This window comes from Chlorocebus sabaeus, chromosome 2 (assembly GCF_047675955.1).
Source record: "Chlorocebus sabaeus isolate Y175 chromosome 2, mChlSab1.0.hap1, whole genome shotgun sequence".
Lineage (NCBI taxonomy): Eukaryota > Metazoa > Chordata > Mammalia > Primates > Cercopithecidae > Chlorocebus > Chlorocebus sabaeus.
Window position 1 is genome coordinate 69,746,448 of NC_132905.1, and position 20,673 is coordinate 69,767,120.

A 20,673-nucleotide genomic window follows, 5' to 3' on the forward strand; every position below is an offset into this window, starting at 1 on the left:
GCTTGAGCCCAGGAGGTCAAGGCTGCAGTGGCCGATGATCATATCACTGCACTCCAGCCTGGGCAACAGAGCAAGACCCTGTCTCCAAAAATAAGAGAAAAGAAGACAGATGAAGCACCTGCAAAGTGGGCCAAAACTTAGAAAAAGGGAATTGCTCTGTTTCAGATGAAGGATTGCGAAACAAAATTTTCAAAAGCAGCAATGAAAGACCTGCCTGCCACAGTGTAGCCCTCAGCAAAACCACAAGTGGGCAGCTCTGACTCTCCTGTGCCCCTCTCACTAACCCCAAACCCCTTCTAGACAGAATGCTCTCCTTCCTCTTCATCCTAACACCGGGAGCAACTTTGGTGGTGCCTTCCCCTGACCTGTCCCCTAGCCAAAGCTCCAGGTTCCAGAGCCTTCCTTTCTTTCTTCTCTTCTGCTTTAAGGCTTGCTCATCCTGAGTTCAAGACCCTTACAGCTTTGTTAGATAAATGGCTACATAAGATGATCGGTTAATCAGAGCAAGTATGGCTGACGATGGCTTCTGCAATATAATGCAATGAACCTGCGCCCACCTTCACTGAATGATCAACATTCACTTTGGTGTAATGGGGTAAACCATCAGCAAGTCCCTCCTGATGCGATGCACAGAGAAGAACACGACACCATTGCTGTGACAGTCCCACCCCAAATGCATAAGAATACGCCACCAAGAAACATCAGCCAAATCCAAACTAAGGGACATTCTATCAAATAACCATCTTGTGTTCTTCAAGAATGCCAATACCATGAAAGATAAAGAAAAACTGAGAAGCTGTTCCAGGCTCAAAGGGACCTACAGAGACACAACTAAAATAATGCATGATCTGGGATTATCTTTTGCTCCAGTGTACATTATTGGGTTAACTGGCAAAATCTGAATGAGGTCCATACATTAGAAAACCATATTGTAGCAGGGTTAGTTTCCTGATTTTGATCATTGCCTTGGTTATATAAGAGAAAGTCCTTGTTATTAAGGAGTACACAGGAATATTTAGGGGTAAAGGATAACTTATCGGCCACTTAGAAAATAATAAAGCAAATGGGGTAAAATGGTAGCACTGGGGAATCCCAGTGAAGGGTATAAAGGATGTCTGTACTATTCTTGCAACACTTCTGTGTCTGGAAAACTAATAATAAATATTACATATTTAATAACTAAAATGAAAAAGTGTGCAATGGTTCCTCAGGTGTCAACCTTGGCGATGCATTAGGATCACCTCAGAAGCTTTGTGTAAATATCAGTGCCCAGGCCCCAACCCAGAGATTCATATTCAGTTAGCTGGGAGTGAGACTCCAGACATCAGCACGTGTGAAACACTCCCCAAGGCCATTCTAGTGTGAATCCAGAATAATAAGTGGCCAGCTTAGCCCTTAGTGTTGTTGGGTGACAGGAGATTTCTAGGCTGGGGAGTTTCTGAGCCCCCCATGTCTGCTTGTTTTGAGATCTGATCTTGGGGGCAGCATGGTGACTCAAAACAGGAGCACAGTCTTGGTCCTTCCACTAATAAGATGGGAGACATTGGGTCAGATCCCTTGCCTGTGCCAAGCCTGGGTTTTCTCAGCTGTGGAAGGAGGTTAACCGGGAAGCGCCTCAGAGGTCAATGTGCAGTCAAGGAAGACGACGCCCAGCTCAGTAACTGATACGGTCTGGCTGTGTCCCCACCCAAATCTCCAAGTGTAGTTCCCATAATCACCACATGCTGTGGGAGGGACCCGGTGGGAGGTAACTGAGTCATGGGGGTGGGTCTTTCCCCTGCTGTTCTCATGACATTGAATAAATCTCACAAGATCTAATTTTTTTTTTTTTTGAGACCGAGTCTCACTGTTGCCCAGGCTGGAGTGCAGTGGTGTGATCTCAGCTCACTGCAACCTCCGCCTCCTGGGTTTAAGCAATCTTCATGCCTCAGCCTCCTGAGTATCTGGGACTACAGGCATGAGCCACCACGCCTGGCTAATTTTTGTATTTTTAGTAGAGATGGGGTATCACCATGTTGGCCAGGCTGGTCTCAAACTCCCGATCTCAGGTGATCCACCCACCTTGGCTTCCCAAAGTGCTGCAATTAGAGGAATGAGCCACTGTGCCCTGCCTGATCTGGTTTTATAAAGGGGACCTCCCCTGCACAAGCTCTCTTGCCTGCTGCCATGTAAGATGTGACTTTGCTCCTCCTCCACCTGCCATAATCATGAGGCCTCCCCAGTCATGTGGATCTATGAGTCCATTAAACTTCTTTTTCTTTATAAGTTACCCAGTCTCAGGTATGGCTTTATTAGCAGTGAGAATGGACTAATATAGTAACCCTTACATCCCCGGAACCCAAAATGGAGTTGCCACAGGACGGCAGTCTGAAAGCCTTTTGTGACGTCCAGTTGGCAGAAAGGAATTTGGATGAGTAGGGTTGGCCAACTTCTGGTATTGCTGGTGGGTCCTGTCATTGTGTGGGTGACCCCTTGCACCCCTGGCCCTTCACAGGACTCAATTTTGGGAGGGTTCTTGGGAAAGGGGCTAGAGAAGGCGAGAGGACACGAACCTTCTTCCAGGCAGCAGGAAGGCAAGCTGGAGAGGCCAAGCTCCCAAGTAAACTGAGGCACCTCCCCTGGCCCCCTTGTGAGGCACGCTTGACCTGGGCTTTATGGAAAGAAAGTGCCCTCACCAAAGGGTGCTAAACAAGGCCTGAGGCTCCACACCTGATCCCAGGTGCCCCCCTCTGCCCTGCCCTAGACTTACCCAAAGCTGTACTGCCCAGAGTCGTGGCCTCAGGCCATACATGGCTACTTGGCACTTGAGATGTGGCCATCTCAACTGCGATATGCTGTAAGTGTAAAATATACACTAGATTTCCAAGCCTTCATAAGCAAAACAAAACAAACAAAAAACAAAAACAAAAACAAAACCCATAAAATATCTCATTAAGAATTTTTAAGTATTCATTAATGTTGAAATAATACTATTTTGAATATATTGGTTAAATAAAGTTTACTAGAAGAATTCATTTCACCCCTTTTACTTTTTCTAATATGGCGACTGAATTATTTAATATTACATATGTGGATTACCTTATATTTCTATTGGACAGCTCTGTTCTAACATCTGTACATTGTCCTTTTGTGGCTTATTTCCCTGATACTTCTATTAAAATTAAATTGAGGGGCCAGGTGCAGTGGCTTACGCCTGTAATCTCAGCATTTTGGAGGGCTGAGGCGGGTGGATCACCTGAGGTCAGGAGTTCGAGACCAGCCTGGCCAACATGGTGAAACCCTGTCTCTACTAAAAATACAAAAATTAGCTGGGCGTAGGGGTGCATGCCTATAATCCCAGCTACTCAGGAGGCTGAGGCAGGAGAATCGCTTGAACCCGGGTGGCAGAAGTTGCAGCGAGCCGAGATCACGCCACTGCGCTCCAGCCTGTGGGACAAGAGCGAACATCCATCTCAAAATTAATTAATTAATTAATTAAAAAATAAATTGAGTGCCAGGCACAGTGGCTCATGCCTATAATCCCAGCACTTTGGGAGGCTGAGGCAGGAGGATTACCTGAGATCAGGAGTTTGAGACCAGCCTAGCCAACATGGTGAAACCCCGTCCCTACTAAAAATACAAAAATTAGCCAGGCTTGATGGTGGGTGCCTGAAATCCCAGCTACTCGGGAGGCTGAGGCAGGAGAATCACTTGAACCCGGGAGGTGAGGTTGCAGTGAGCCGAGATTGTACCACGGCGCTCCAGCCTGGGCGACAGAGCGAGACCCCGTCTCAAAAAATAAATAAATAAATAAAAATAAATTGAGTAAGGACTGAGCATGCAAAATAGAATCAGCCTTGGACCCTGAATGCCCTGCAGTGAGAATTCTTCTGTGGTTCTCAGGCTTCTGTAATTCCAGCAAATACACTCTTCCCTCAGGTCCACTAAAAGGCAGATATTGTGAGATAATGCTCATTTCTCACAGCTTGCTTGAATAATAATAAGGATCATTATAGTAATTTACGACTTAATAGTCAACACTGCCATTTTAACCCAGTCTGTGAGACTGAATCATAAAAGTGACATTCTTTAAAGTAAAGCTCTTGATTAATATACCAGACTGCATAAACTCTAACAACTTACCTTTCCACAGAAAGAGAGTATGTGGGTAATGAAGACAAATGGTGGAGAGTAGACACTCATCAAAGACCCTCTGGCAGTAATGAGTTGCATTCCAGAAGGTTCCAGAAGGTTCTGTGGAAGGCTGCAGTTTGGGATTGGTTCTCAGGTGTCTGACTGCTTTCTACGGATGAAGGCTCCTAGTTCATGTCTTAGTTACACCCACAGGAGCAACAGACTAAGACATTCCTCCCACACAATAACAGACCCAGGCAGTGCAGAGCCATGTGGGTCTTATCTGTTCTGTTGTCCACAGTCTGGTTTTATCTTAGACCCAGCCTGGTGCAATCCATGTTGTGTATTGGCGCTCCACTTAAGTTTCCTGTTGGTAAAAAGCCCCTTTCATTGGGTGATTCCTCGGGGCTTTAGGGGAACTTTCTGGAAACCAGGAAGAAGGAAATAAAGGTTGTTTTGCTGAGGATGGGTGACACTGGGCACGGGACCCAGATGAGTGGTTTGAGCAGAAAGTTGCCTCCACACTGGACTAATGCTTGGCAACATTATGAGAAAATTTCTGAGCCCAGAAGTTTATCATCTATTCACAGTTCAGAGGGATCCAGGGGTCAGATATGATGCTTCAGTTCTTTTTTTAAAAAATGTAGTACATAATCTTTATCAACAAGAGAAGACAGGGACAGGGAGGACAAACTGTGCACTCTACATAAAGTATACATGTGATGAGAAAAGTCACTGTCCACTGTTTAAGGTCCAGGGAAGAAAACAATTAGGAAAAGAGCAACTTCAAAAACAAGTTTTTCCTGCTTTTTTTTTTTTTTTTTTTAATAGAGATGGAGTCCTGCTATGTTGCCCAGGCTTGTCTCAACCTCCTGCCTTCAAGCCATCCTCCCACCTTGGCCTCCCACAGTGCTGAGATTATAGGTATGAGCCACTGTGCCTGGCCTCAGCCTGTTTTGTTTTTTGTTTTTTGTTTTTTTCCTGAGTTGGAGCCTTGCTCTGTCGCCAGGCTGGAGTGCAGTGGCACGATATCAGCTCACTGTAACCTCCGCCTCCCAGGCTCAAGCGATACTCCTGCCTCAGCCTCCCGAGTAGCTGGGACTGTAGGCATGTGCCACCACGCCCAGCTAATTTTTGTGTCTTTAGTAGAGATGGGGGTTTTACCATGTTGGCCAGGATGGTCTCAATCTCTTGACCTTGTGATCTGCCCTCCTTAGCCTCCCAAAGTGCTGGGATTACAAACATGAGCCACCACGCCCAGCCTCTGCCTATTTTTTACACCATCTATACCCAGCAGTAAATACTCCATTCAAGAGGCATTTGAGAAGATCAATAATGTCTTTAGGCCTGCATTTCCAAACTGCATAGAAACAAAGAATAGTAAAGTCTTCCAAGAAGATGCTCTGAAAAAAAAATTTATTATATACATTGTCAAATGTTTTTACTTTCATTGCAGGAAGCCATATTCATTTAAGAGCCACAGTAATCTCTGCTTAAGAACATGGTGCCTTTTTATTAAAAGGGTGTCAAGGGAAAAGATGCTTCAGTTTTTTAATCTGAGCTGATTCTGAAAACTGAAGTTCTATGGCACCAAAGTGAACAGGAATGAGAAAATGCCCTCCCGTTGGACAGCATTCGTACATCACCCACTTGAAAATTAAATCTGAAACAGAGTTCTGACAGGCCTGCTATTTTCTTCAGTGCCAAGAGCCACACAATAGACCTTTTTTTGGGACAAAGCTCTTAAAATGCTTGGAAATTCAGATGGACTGAGTCACAAAACTGTACAAATACTGCACACCCATTCCTGCTGGTGCCCCTGCTCGTTCTCTTGGAAACAATACTATATTTTCTCTGTGTTTGGCAGAAGGAAAAAAATATTTTAAGTAGAGTTGTGACTTGTCTGAAGGGGTGACGGAGGGAGGCACGCTCAGAAAGTGGAAGCTGCTCTGCAGTCTTGAGGCCTCTGGGCAGGGATGGTAGTTACCATTTCAGAGGAGTCCAATGACTCCTCCTTCTCGATGTGGGCCGTAAAACGGTGCTCAGCCCCATGACCACATAAACTCCAGCATATCCTGATAACTGTATAACAGCAGCACAGACGGCTGAATGCACTGTTCACAATGTAACGCCCAAGCTGTCTGTATGTGAGTGCATAGAGACTGGTGGGGTGGCCGGGGATGGAGAGAGAGAGGTAGGGGGAATGAGAGCAGGAACACAGGGAAGGAGGCAAGTCAGGGAGGCAGTGGGAGATGCCAAAAAAAAAAAAAAAAAATCTCTGCATTATCTTCATGACTTTCTCTCTTCCTTTTTCATGTTCAAATCAAATTATCCACCCCCATCATGCAACTGTTTCACCGAGATTTTGAAATAATTGAGATGTGTTGCAAACACATCCTCGCACGTCAAGTGAGCAAGTGATTTCAAGTTTGAACACCTCTCCAGAGCGATATTTCACTTTGACGTTAATGATGGCCAAGAGTCTAACTCGAGATGAAGGCAAAAGGGCCAAACACATAGACAAGGTCCTTGGAAGAAAGGAAGGGGGAAAAATTCTGACTAAAACCCCCCTGGGCTAGAGAGTGTGGAGAGGCATAGCAGCCTGTGGATTTTCATTTCTTTGGCTTTATGGAACTGAAGACCTCCTTCAGGCTACAGAAGACAAGCTAGCTTTGGAGAAGAGAGTCTTTCAGAGCTGTCTAGGCACTCCAGACTCAACTCTGATTGAAAAAAAACAAAAGTTTTCACTTTTTTCAGGTTCTAAAAGTGTCGATAATAAAACAAGGACAAGTCTGCTGGTCTAGCCCAGGGTTCCTCAACCTTGGTACGAAGACTGCATGGTTCTCTGCTGTGGGGGCGCAGTCCTGGGCATTGTGAGATGTTTAGCGGTGTCCCTGGCTTCCACCCACTAAAAGGCTGTGACAAAGAAAATTGCCTCCAGATATTGCCAGATATTCCCGAGGGACAAAATCACTCTTGGATTGAGAATCACTGATCTCAACTAAACATTTGGAAAAGCAAAATTTTCACCGGATAAAGACAGCCATCCCCTGGAAAGACCATATAGCACTTTTGGCAAATGTTGACAAGCCCAGATAGCCTGCCTTGACTTGAATAGCCAGGGAGAAACACAGAAGTCTGAGACAAGAAAAGACCTTTTGCCTCAAAGCCTTAGTTTATGGTTTTTGGGAGCTATAACACCAATAAAAAATAATCCTCGGCCAGGCACAGTGGCTCCTATCTGCAATCCCAGCACTTTGAGAGGCTGAGACAGGAGAATCGCTCGAGGCTAGGAGTTTGAGACCAGCCTGGGCAACATAGCAAGACCCTGTCTCTACAAAATACTTTTTTTTTGAGATAGAGTCTCGCTCTGTCTCCCAGGCTGGAGTGCAGTGGCGTGATCTCGGCTCACTATAACCTCCGCTTCCCGGGTTCAAGTGATTCTCCTACCTCAGCCTCCTGAGTAGCTGGGATTTACAGGCACATGCCACCACACCCAGTTAATTTTTGTATTTTTTTTTTCAGTTGAGATGGGATTTTGCCATGTTGGCCAGGTCAGTCTTGAACTCCTGACTTCAGGTGTCCCACAGTGCTGGGATTACAGTTGTGAGCCACTGTACCCACCCTACATATTAATTTGTAATACTTTTAAAAATTAGTAGGGTGTGTAGTCCCAGCTACCTGGGAGGCTGAGGCAGGAGGATCTGTTGAGCCCTGGAGGTTGAGGCTGCAGTGAGTCACAGTCATGCCAGTGCACTCCAGCCTGGGTAACAGAATGGGTCTCTGTCAGAAATCATCATCATCATCATCATCATCCTGGGGCATTCTAACTGAAAAGAAAAAAAACAGGGAAAGCAGGTGAGAGGCACTTGTGCACTTGAAAGCAGAACAAACAAGACCACAAGATCTGTTCTATGTGGTTCTCCACAGCCTGCTGTGACCAGTACCACGGAGTGGGACCGCAGCACTGGAGTTCTCAAGACCTCTTTTCATTCTGAATCTTTGTGTCCAGGGTGGCCTGTCCACAAAGCATTTTGCATCGTTAGCTTTGGAACGAGTGTCCTGGCATTCGGGTCTCAGAGAATAGAACGAAGTGTTTAAAATGACGATCCCTTAATTTTACAAGGAAATTGACAAAGGGAAGCATGTAAGCCTGAACTTGGGTTCAGTGTACATTTTTTTTTAAATGAAAAAGAGACTATAAAATTGTGTGCATTTCTTCAAGGATATCCCTCCAAAGCTGTACAAATTGGCCTTCTAGATAAGATCATACATTCCCATTTCCACCTGTCGTCTCCTGTTGAGCAGGCAGGGAGGGAAAAGGACCTGGTGACCTGGGTCTCTCTTGTTGCTCAGTACAGTACGATGATTTATGATTTCTAAGCCTGAGAATTTCGGAAGCCACTGAACATGAAAAGAGTGAGAAATCTTCTAAGTCAAGAGAAAGAAAGGGGATGACGTGGTAGCACAGTCTGCTCTTCTCAGTCTCTGAAACACTACTCTGAAAGCTGTCACGAGTATGCATCGCATGGGCCTTTGCAGACAAAAAGGGTTATTTTATCCAGATTATTCCCCCACATTGCAGGGGAAAAGGGACTCATTTGTAATCATCAAAGGAATGCTGACAGACTTGAAATGGGATTACACTCTATTATACTCATCCAAATTAAAGATTTGTGTTGGAGATCATTCTTGGGTTTCCTCCTCTCTGCTCCTCCAGCCCCAGATGAGGCGATTTGTATTCACAGGGCATCAGAGGCAGACATGAAATCAGACTGTTCGCAAACATACGTTTCAGACTCCGTGGCCCGAGTTTTGAATTTTAATGTTGCCTGGTTTTCTGCGTGTGGAAAACTTGGTGCTCAGATTGAAATGAACCCCAAGCATCACTTCATCCCAGTATCGTTTCATTCTCTAACTTGTTAGTGCAGGAGAAATTCATTTCCAGAGGCTTGAGTGAGCAAACGATACAGGTGTCGGAGAGAACATAAGGGTGAGAAATTCATGTAAGGAAATGTAAAATCTACGCATAGACAGAGTCATCTAGTAGGTCTGTGAACATACTTCCAAACACTCAGTTCCAAACTCTGTGGTTTGCTTACTATTTTTTGGAGAACGTGACCTGCCAAATCTATGGCTCATCCCTCAAACTCCTCTGTAATGTGTGTGTCCACGGACCCACTAAAAAGCAAGCTTCCCCAGGAAAGGAATGATTTTTTGGAGTAGGCTGTATCATATCTAGCACAGCATCCGGGACCTGAGAGGCTTTAGACTGTTTCCCATTCTTCCCTACAGAACTTCCAGTGTGTGGTCACCATGAAACTGAGGCTCACCTGTGGAGGAGCCTTAAGTATCTCAGGGTGGAAGTTATAGTCCTTGGAAGAGCTCCAGTGGGTCAAGAAAGTGTCTCATGACTTTTGCCATCAAAAGAGTGAAATATATTAGAGAACATCCCTCTCAACACAAAAAGGTGATACTCCCTCAGCAGAAGACAGAGCAAGGAATGTGGATAAAGGGCATTTGAAATTGTACCATTTCTTTGCCCACCAATTTTTTTTTTTTTTTTTGAGACAGAATCTCACTCTGTTGCCCAGGCTGGAGTGCAGTGGCACTATCTTGGCTCACTGCAACCTCTGCCTCCCATGTTCAAGCGATTCTCCTGCCTCAACCTCATGAGTAGCTGGGATTACAGGTATACACCACCACACCCAGCTAATTTTTGTATTTTTAATACAGACACGGGTTTCACCAAATTGGCCAAGCTGGTCTCGAACTCCTCACCTCAGGTGATCTGCCTCGGCCTCCCAAAGTGCTGGGATGACAGGTGTGAGCCACTGTGCCTGACCCCTTTAGTAGCTGTTTTAGTAAAGATTCAATAGTGGTAAATTTGTCTTTATTTCACACACTCTTGAAAAGTAGTTTAGCTGGGTATATAATTCAGGGCTGATGGTTGTTTTTTGTTTGTTTGTTTCTCAGAACCTGGAAAATATTATTTCACTGTCTTATGGCTCCCACTGTTTTTGTTGCAAAGTCTTTATAGATAACATTTCCTTTACTATCTGATTGCTTTTAAGACTGTCACTTTGTCTTTAGTATTTTACAGTTTCAGTATGACACATTCAGGTATAAATTTATTTTATTTATTTTCCTTGGAATGCTTAACTCTGAATCTTTCATTAATTCTTAAAAATTAATCCTAGGACAGGACCAGGTGTGGTGGCTCACACCTGTAATCCCAGCACTTTGGGAGGCCAAGGCAGGTGGATCATGAGGTCAGCAGTTCGAGACTGGCCTGACCAACATGGTGAAACTCCATCTCTACTAAAAATACAAAAAAATTAGCTGGGCATGGTGGCGGGTACCTGTAATCCCAGCTACTTGGGAGACTGAGGCAGGAGAAGTGCTTGAAAACTGGAAGGCAGAGGTTGCAGTGAGCTGAGATTGTACCACTGCACTCTAGCCTGGGCAATAACAGCAAAACTCCATCTCAAAAAAAAAATTAATCCTAGCACATCATCACTTTGAGTGTCGCCTCTCTCTCCTTTTCCCTACTTTCTTTTTCTGGAATATTGATCAAATGTATATTCAACCATCATTCCATCCTCCATGTCTTATGACTTTTCTTCCATGTTTTCCATATGTTTACCTGTTTTGCTTCATTCTGGATAATTTCTCCAGCTTTTTTTTTTTTTTTTCACCTCACTGTTTCTCTCTTCAGCTATATCTAATCTGCTCTTCAACCTACCCATCAGGCTTTTCATGTCAATGAATATATTTTTCGTGTGAGTAAATATATTTGATTCTTTTACAAATACACCTGTTTTTCCTTGATAGCCTTTCGTTCCTTTCTCATGTTTTAGATTCCTTTTTAAATCTCTTTTTAGATTGCCTCTTTTTTAAAAAATTTTTTTTGAGGTAGGGTCTTGCTCTGTTGCCCAGGCTGGAGTGCAGGGGCACAATCTCAGCTCACTGCAACTTCTGCCTCCTGGGTTCAAGCGATTCTCATGTCTCAGCCTCCCAAGTAGCTGGGATTACAGGCACCCACCACCATGCCCAGCTAATTTTTGTATTTTTAGTAGAGACAGGGCTTCGCCATGTTGGCCAGGCTGGTCTTAAACTCCTGACCTCAAGTGACCCACCTACCTTGGCCTCCCAAAGTGCTGGGATTATAGGCATAAGCCACCATGGCCAGCCCTAGATTCTCTCTTTTATTACTTAAGAATTATGTCATCGCTGCTGACTACTGCTCATATAATGTAATTTTGAATTGTGTGATCATAATCAGCAGCATTTCATCTATAGGAATCTATAGATGGGCCTATATTGATGATGTTCCCATGCAGGCAGTTATCTAGGTGTTTGCTTTTACCAGGTATCATGGGCCAACTTTATTAGTGTCTCAGTTTGGGTTTCCCAGTAAAGGTAATATGAATTCAAAACCTAGACTCCCCAAAAGGCAGAATTTTGGTTACACTGTCTCAAGAGACATTATTTTTTTCTCCAATCCTGAACCAAGGCTATGACAAGTTTCTTTGTCATCTTTCTTTACAAGAAGTCTGATTTGTTTCGCATCCACCTTTTAATGAAGGTTTAGGCTTTCAAGGTCCTGACTTTATATAGAGGTCTTTATTCTAATCCCTCACTTTACAGTGGTCTCATGCCTTATCACCTGCGCTCAGGCACCTGTTAAATCTTCATTGTCAAGAACATCAAGCAACTCCAACGTAGCCACAGGGTTTGCACCAGCTATCATCCCTAGTTCTCTATTCTCTCTTCATTTTTGTTTCCTGGATATTTCTTACATTTAACCACTCACTTACGCATGAAAAGATGTTTCTTATATTTTATTCAGCGTTTCTAGGTGTTCTGTGGGGAAAATAGTTTCAGAACACCAATTTCCAGAAACAAATTACAGACCCAATTCTATAATCAGTTCTTTGGGGCTAGATGGTATTATCTTTAAACAGGACAAGGAATGGACATTACTTATATAAGTCCTGGGAAAGATTTGGCTCTGGTAAATGAAGAGATAGACATGACAGAAGTGCCTCTGCTTTAAACTACGTGTAATTTATTTTGTTTTCTTCCCTTAGTATTAGAAAGGCTACCTGGATTCAAATCCCCAAAAGTGACGCTCTTTGCCTCAGTTTCTTGAACTTTTTATACAAGCATCTCCTTTATAGCTACAATTGGGAGGATTGAATGACTTAACATGAAGTTCTTTGAACAGTGTCTGGCATAGAGTGTTTTATGTGTTTAATATATTATTTTTAGGGCCAGGCGCAGTGGCTCACTCCTGCAATGCCAGCACTTTGGGAGGCCAGGGCAGGTGGCTCTCTTGAGTCCAGGAGTTCGAGACCAGCCTGGGCAACATAGTGAGACCCTGTCTCTACAAAAAAAAAAGCCAAAAAAATTAGCGAGGCCTGGTGGCATGTGACTATAGTCCCAACTACTAGGGGGTGCTGAGGTGGGAGGATGGCTTGAGCCCCAGAGGTTAAGGCTGCAGTTAACCATGATTGCACTACTGTATACCAGCCTGGGTGACAGAGCGAGACCCTATCTCAAAAGTAAAAAATACTTTTTTTCTTCTTTCTTGAGACAGGGTCTCACTCTGTTGCCCAGACTGGAGTGCAGTGGCATGATCTTGGCTCACTGCAACCTCCACCTCCCAGGCTCAAACAATTCTCCTGCCTCAGCTTCCCGAGTAGCTGGGATTATAGTTGCCCACCACCATGCCCAGCTAAATTTTGTATTTTAAGTAGAGACAGGGTTTCACCATATAGGCTAGGCTGTAAAAATTTTTTAAAACCCTAAAAGTGTTTTTAACTCACCAACTTTTTTACTCGTGCTGAGGGAAACCAGGAAGTTACTGCCTCTGCTGAGCCGGCAGTGCACATGTGGGCGCCAACTAAAGGGGTGGCAGAATGAGGTACCCCAAGGGGCAAGGGGAAACTCGGAACACCAGAATCACTTGGTCAGCTGCCTTTCCAATCCGAGATTCTCTTTCCAGTACTAAAATCTTCGTGACTCTAGGATTTAGGATTTATATTATTATGAGAAACCATTTCCTTACAGAAGGATACAAATATACCAGCCTCATTAAAATAGTGACAAAGTATCATAAAACTTCAGACCCCCCTCTCCAGCCCCCACCCTTGCTCCCACCTTCTTGGTCCATTGCTCAGCTTCAGTGACAGTATAGATTTTTTTTTTTCCCCACAGGATCTCGCTCTGTTGCCCAGCCTGAAGTGCAGTGGCATGATCTTGGCTCACTGCAAACTTCACCTCCTGAGTTCAAGTGAGTCCCCTGCCTCAGTCTCCTGAGTAGCTGGGACTACAGGAGCACGCCACTACGCCCAGCTAATTTTTGTATTTTTAGTAGAGATGGGGTTTCACCATTTTGGCCAGGCTGGTCTCGAACTCCTGAACTCAAATGATCCACCTGCCTCGGCCTCCCAAAGTGTTGGGATTACAGGCATGAGCCAGAGTGCCCGGCCATCAGTATGGATATTTAAAACCTGATAGGTACTGGGTTCAAATCCTGCGTCTAAATTTGATTAGCAGTTGTGGAGCTGGGGAGAGCAGTAGGCAAGTCAGGCAGTAGGGGTGGGTAACAAGGCAGCAATTGTTCTCTCACGGTACACTACCCTCAGAGTGGTGCCTCACTGAGAATTTTTAAGATATTAAGTCAACAGGATGGCTGTGAAGATCAGTGACCTCTGAATTTTTTAACTCATGAACTCATCTATGTACCCCACCTTCCCATGTACCCCCACACCTAAAATAAAAGTTTTTAAAAATAATTATTATTACTGGCAGAAAAAATTATAAAAAACATCATGAACAGAAACATTTTGATAACACATCTCCAATATATGCACACTTATTTATAAATCACATGTTCTGTCAATTTATATGTTAATTTTAAGCAAAACTTAACTCCTTTTTTTTGTTAAGATGGAAAAGCCAATAGGCAAGAACAGAAGTTCTGACATTTTTCTCCTATCCCACTGGACCACTTTGTGAGTGCACCCACTTGGGAAGGACGATGATGAAATGATGCTGATGGAAAGGTAGGAAAAGGTCAGTTATTCAGAAGTACCTGAACTGGCAGCGATCACCGCATGAACGATCAAGAAAGGTTAGGCAAATTGTGGCACCTTTTTTTCTGGTCTTGCTCCTCCCTACCCCCAACACCCTTGAAGGCGAAGACCCCAGCCTGGCCCCATCCCCGTGCTCTGGCCAGCCCTGGTGCTACAGCCTGCCTCAGCACTGCTCCCTAGCTGGGCGGTCTTGGGCACGTTTGTTACCCTTTCTGAGGCTGAGTTGCCATCTGCAAATGAGACCGGGCCTGACCTCATAGAGTTGCTATGAGGATGAATCAGATAAAAACTGAGCTCAACTAACTTTTACCCTCTTCCTGTTTCTTCTCTGAAACTGCTGCTAGGCTCCCCTTTCCCATAAAGCACCTGGGAGACCAAAGCCATCAATAACAGGGACCACTTGTGGGCCGAGACTCTTCTCTGCCACAAAAAGAGCCGGCAGAAAACTTTTCAGATATAGTCACTTTCCATGGAAACAGATGAGAAGATTCAGACACTGGCTATTCATCTCTCTTCTTCTGTGGCCTCTAGACAACTCCTTTGGATACTTGGTTTGTTTTTCTTTAGTTACGAGCTGGCTTTTCACTCCATACATTTTTTAAAGTAAAGATAAATCTTGAATAAAAAGGATGATGTGACTGAGGCATAATACAAGGCAGAGGGAAGGGTGTGTGCATGTGTGTGTTTGCATGGCTGTGCATGCACAGGTGTCTGTATTGGGAGGTGCTGATATGCTGGGGAAATACAGTCCTGGTCTCCCTGGTGATGAGCCCTAGGGTAGGGGGTGAAGGGGACACCCAGCCACACTGTGTACCCTTGGATGAACCGATGCATGGGCAGGAGGTCACCCTCCCCTCTGAAATCCAAAAGTGTGGTCCTCAACTCTAGCCGCATATTAGAATTGCCCGGGGAGCTTTCAAAAGGAGATCAGTGACTGTGACCGGCTCTCCCAGGGCCAATTACATCAGAAGTCTTGGGGTGCAGCCTGAATGTCTATGTTTTTTTTTTAGTCTCCCCAGGAGATGTTATTGTGCTGCCAGCGCTGAGACCCAATGTTTATCTGAAAGCAAATAACAAGGTTCAACCTCTCCAAAATGAACAGTTGTGTCCATCAATACCGAGTTCCCACCTTGAGGCCCCAGGTTCAATTGAATTACCATACTTCTATACCCTGGAATTCCTGGCCAATGAAATAAAGAGCTACCAGTCAGGTTTATTTATTGGGCTGCAAATGACCTAAGTTTTGGCTGAACTGCATCCCACTAAAATTCATACATTGGAGTCCTAATCCCTAACACTTCAGACTATGATAGTATTTGGAGATCGGGCCTTTAAATGGGTGACTAGCTTAAAATGAGATCATTTGAAGGAGTCTAGTCCAATATGACTGATGTCCTTGTAAGAAGAGAAGGTTAGGACACAGACACACGTGGAGGGAAGACCGTGTGAAGATACAGCAGGGAGATGCCATTTACAAGCCAAGAAGACAGGCCTCAGAAGAAACCAACTCTGCCAAGACCTTGATCTTGAACTTCTAGCCTCCAGAACTGTGATAAAATAAATGTTCCTTGTGTAAGCCACCCAGTCTGTAGTATAATGTTATGCCAGCCCTAGCAAACTAATACAATCTGGTGCCAAGTACCACTTAATGCTCACTTGGGTTACCAATGGCAGGGACTGGAACACTGGCCCAGGCCAGGTGGGTGGTGCACACCTGTAATCCCAGCTACTCAGGAGGCTGAGGCAGGAGGAGATTGGTTAAGGCCAGCAGTTTGAGGCTACAGTGCACTACAACTGCACCTGTGAATAGCCACTGCACTCTGGCCTGGGCAGCAGAGCATGACTCTATCTTTAAAAAAAACAACACTTCTATTATAGAGTGACCTTTCTTTGAGGTCTGGGGACATTTGGGTACAAGGAAGGCCTTAAAGGCTGCCCCACTCTCCTTGTTTCCCATCCCGTGTCCCTCCTACTTCTCACATTCACCACTATGTGCCCTAGGGCAAAATCAAATGTGGAAACACATGGTTATGTCTACTTTGTCCAAGGCCAGGAGTTCTTGAGGAATTCAAGTGAGACCTAGAACAACTTTCTACCCTTTCCTTCCCTTCCTTCCTCCCCACCTCTACCTATAAGCCCATCAACACTTTGAACTTCTTGGAGAAAAAAAAGAAACGAAAGAAAAAGAAAAGAAGAGGCTGGGTGCGGTGGCTCACGCCTATAATCCCAGCACATTGGGAGGCCAAGGTGGGTGGATCACCTGAGGTCAGGAGTTCGAGACCAGCCTGGCCAAAATGGTGAAACCCTGTCTCTACTAAAAAGACAAAAATGAGCTGGGTGTGGTGGTGGGTGCCCGTAATCCCAGCTACTCGGGAGGCTGAGGCAAGAGAATTGCTTGAACCTGGGAGACAGAGGTTGCAGTGAGTGAGCCAAGATTGCACCACTGCACTCCAGCCTGGGCAACAGAGTGAGACTGCGTCTCAGAAAGGAAAAAAAAGAAAAAGAAAAGGAGACAAAGGAAAGAAGTAGGGAAGAAAGAGAAGACCCAGCTTGCTTTCAGCAGAGAAACAACACAAATTAAAAGCAGACACACACACACAAAACAGTAAGTACTGAAGGACCATCACAAACTAAATACAAGAGACACACTGAAACACCACTCTTTACGGCAAAAATGTAGAGGATCCCTTGCTCTTTATGGCTGCTACTCAAGAGGGTACCCCTCCCTCCTCTCAGCACTCATCCTCAAGCTCCAGCTCCCTGTCTTGTTCTCTGAACAAAGACGATGGGCATAGCATTATACTTCTGGGGTTTGTTTTGTTTTTCAAGTCAATGATGAATTTAGACGTCTCAAGCCAAATCCTCAATTTGAGAATGCAGTCAAATGAACAGAACTCTATCCCAAAGAGGAAAGTGGACGAAAGCCAAGCACATTTGAGTATGAGATTAAGGATCAGAGGCACTAATTTTGCATGAACTTCTCTTGCCTTCGCTGGGATTCATTTTTAATGCAATGATGATAGCCTTCCAGTGGCCGCTGGCGACATCTCAAAATCTTTGGGGATGAGAGAGGAGGCGGTGTTTGGGGAGCCTGTTTACCAGCAGGCTTCGAGGTGATTAGAACGTCACGAGCATGGATGGGGAGAAGGAGGGGGCCACGATGCTGCCTCTGGCTTATTAAGAGTGAGATCGATGCTGGAATCCCCAAGGGCAAAAAAAATCAATGACCCAGGAAAACTACACCAGCTGACAGCCCCAGGAAAAGGCTCAAGGAAGAGCCGCAAAGAAGAGAAAGGCTTAAGGAACTTTCCAAAACTCTGCACTGTTAATCTCCTTGGGGGAGAGGGGGGCCTATATTGTACAGACAATGGCTGGGACCCCTGACATTCTGGCACTTTCTTTCACATGGATACACCATCCTCCCTCCTTCACAGGGCAGAGGGGTCCCAAGTTTCCTCTATCCTCTGCTAGTTTTTGATGTTCCCCTTATTTAGAAAAACAGGCAAGTATCTGCATTGTCAAACACTGCTCTCTAGCCCTGTTTATTGTGATCAGGCTCTGCGGGGGAGGGTCCACTGTCTCTTTCCAGGCCTCAGCTTTGGTTTCTATGCACTCCTTCAAGTTCATAAAAAGGAACAGGACCGACTGTCCCAAGAACACAAGCGGCAAGCTTTGAGGCCACAGGCGGTTCGCGTCAGCTGAAACACTGAACCGGACAATAAGATGGTCATCTTTGGAGCTTAGGAATTTGCAGAAGGAGGGCGGCTAAAACCCAAGTCAAATGAGCCAACTCTGGAAGATGATCTTTCTTTCTCCGTGAGATTTTTCTAATATTTCTCCGACCTCACATGATATGGAATTAAGGTTCAAACTTAAGGGCCTCAGTGGTTTGGGAGGACATTATATTTCTTTTCTTCTCCCCAAAAGGCTTCTGACATGTTCTCCCTAATCTTCAGATCTCTGGAGAGCATCACTGATGAGAGGAAAAATGGGGACTGGCTGTGGGTAGCAATATCACCACCTACTGCTGGCTCAGGGATTTTGAAACCCTGGAATTCAGGTTCGCATGGAAAGCAGAAGGAAATGCCTGTTATCATTTATACTATTTAGAATAACATGTATCAAATCATTCATTTTACTAAGGATATAGCCTCCCTGTTTGATAGCTCAACTCCACTGTATATAACAGTTGCTAGATACAGACAATTCCAAACTTGGGTGGTAATCTATAGACTGTTACAAGTATTGCAACTGCTTGGGTGGTAATCTATAGACTGTTACAAGTATTGCAACTGCTTCCCTAAAGCAACAAAACTCTAAGTGTCTATGATCTGTGAAAACAATCTAATGATTGCACTGCAATTTGCCTAAAGCAATATTTGTTCAGTTGCAATCATGTCACACACACAAAAAGGCTTGTCAGTTTTCAGTTATTTCCCTAGAATTCAGAGCTAGATGGTGGCTGAACTCAGAACTGCTTTCCATAGCTCAAATAAGCTAATACAGAGCTTTTCTAGCAGCCAAGAAAGTTCTAGTACCAAAAAAAAAAAAAAAAAAAAAAAAGGTTAATAGCACTTGAAAAGCCTGATGCATTTCCCCAGAATGCTTACCACAGAGTTCTGATCCTGGGATACTTGATTTTAAGGGCCACGGGTGGCTTGCCAAGTAGGCATATCTTGGCTTCCTTTGCTAGGTAGGAATACTGCCTTGATGTTACATATTCAAAGCAAAGAACCTCTGACCTAAGGGCTCTCCACTAACAATGACATTCTCTGTAAGTAAACTAGAATCCCAATTCAACTTCTGGTTTGCCGTTGTTCAATTTGCTATGTACTAGCCTACTGCACAAACAGGACTGAGGAGGACTCCCTTTACCACCATGATGTTGCAAAAGACTCTGCACTGCAGGACCCGATAGGGACTGACTGTGCAAAGTCTGAACTTGGGAGAGGTTCCCTGGAGAAGGAGAAGTGTGGGGCTCAGAGTTGCTCCCTAAGCTGGCTGAAGGCCTCCAGCCTTGCCAGAGGGAGATCCAGGTCTGTTTCGTCTGCAAGGACTTGTGTTACCGTAAGCAACTGCAGTGCTAACATAAGCATGTGCTCCTAAGTCTATCGTCAACCTAGAAATCCCTTTCACTTTTCACTTTTCACTTTGGGGAGTCACACCTGTAAGCTCAGAACTAGCTGAGATCCGCTGCGAGAACCTGGATCACGATTCCCAAAAAGAAAAGCCTCCTAGTTGATTTGAGAGTAGGAAGTCATTCTTTTCTGTGAAGGAAACTGGAATTGGAGAGGGAGGACCCCGGTATACTTTGGCAGAGAGGTTCCTCTCTGTTATTTAAGTATCTCCTCATCCCTCACTGCCTTTCCACCAGACCTCCAGTCCCCGCGGGCTTCCCTTCCTACCTGCCAATGTGGACTCGAGGTCAGGTGTCCCCTGGGCTAGTCTCCTTACATGGGCAAATGGGCTACGCGGGTGGCAAACCCGGTGCAACGCCTCCGACCACAACACGTGTATTTTACAGCGCTGGGCGCAGCACAGGGCTCAGTTTAAGGAGCCTCCAGAGAACCAGCGTGGGTCAGGACCGGGTCCCTAATGCTAGGAAATTGACGAGGTCAACAGCAGGGCGAGAAACTCTAAATACATTACACACCCTTCCTTCTTGGGAGTGGCAGTCCCCTGTCGCCACTTCACTCACAGCCACCTATATGCCAAGGGCTCACACCAGACAAGACAAGTGTCTGTGAGCACGCCTCAACTCTAATCCTACCCGGCCGTGTCCGCTGGTGCGGCTGCCCCCATTCGAGGGCTCACCTGGGCGCTCCGCGGTGCCGGGGGGCGCACAGCCAGGGAGGGCACTCTTACCAGAGAAGTCGCTGAGCGCTGAGATCTCTTTGGAGCAGACGAGGACAGTGCAGTAGAAGAGGCGCAGGAGCTGCCCCGGCGGCTCTACCTGCCGGCGGAGGCCGGGATGCTGCGCGGGCTGGGGCGCCGGCGGCTGGCGTGCAGGTCCCGGCAGGAGCATGGTGCTCGGCGCGGCGGGGCGGGGGCGCAGGCCCGGGACGCGCGGGGGGTCGCAGGGCTAAGGACGGCGTCACATGGCGGGGCGAATCGATGGCCAGCGACTCCGCGGCCCCCCGCCACCTCCCCGCCCAGGCTGCCAGAGCCTCCTCCCCTGAGCGGGCCAGTCCAGGCGCCCCAGCAAAGGGGAGGGGGCGGAGAACTGGGGCGGGGCGAGGATCCCCAAAAGGATCCGCGTAGTTTCCAAGAGAGGAAATCTCCGCTGCCGCGGTGCGGGAGGAAGCGAGGAGGGCGGTAGGGAAAGCGCAGCCTTCGCGCCCCGGGCGGCTGCCCAGGCCGGTCCCTGGCGCGCTGCCCGCCGCGGAGGGCGCCCCCAGTAGCGCGTCCCGGGCCGCGCACCTTGAGCGCCTTCCACACCCGGGAGACAGCCGGGCAC

At 45.9% G+C, this 20,673-nt stretch overlaps 1 protein-coding gene across 4 annotated transcripts in view; it reads right to left on the reverse strand.

The window, feature by feature from the left end:
- EVA1C (eva-1 homolog C) overlaps positions 1 to 20,483 on the reverse strand; it is a 108,116-nt gene extending 87,633 nt beyond the window's left edge. For all 4 annotated transcript variants that reach the window (XM_037990627.2, XM_007964982.3, XM_007964974.3 and 1 more), the window contains exon 1: positions 20,082 to 20,483. In XM_037990627.2, coding sequence (XP_037846555.1) covers positions 20,082 to 20,241 — 160 coding nt within the window. In that variant the 5' untranslated portion in view covers positions 20,242 to 20,483. The remainder of the gene's footprint in view (positions 1 to 20,081) is intronic.
- Positions 20,484 to 20,673: the final 190 nt, after the last annotated feature.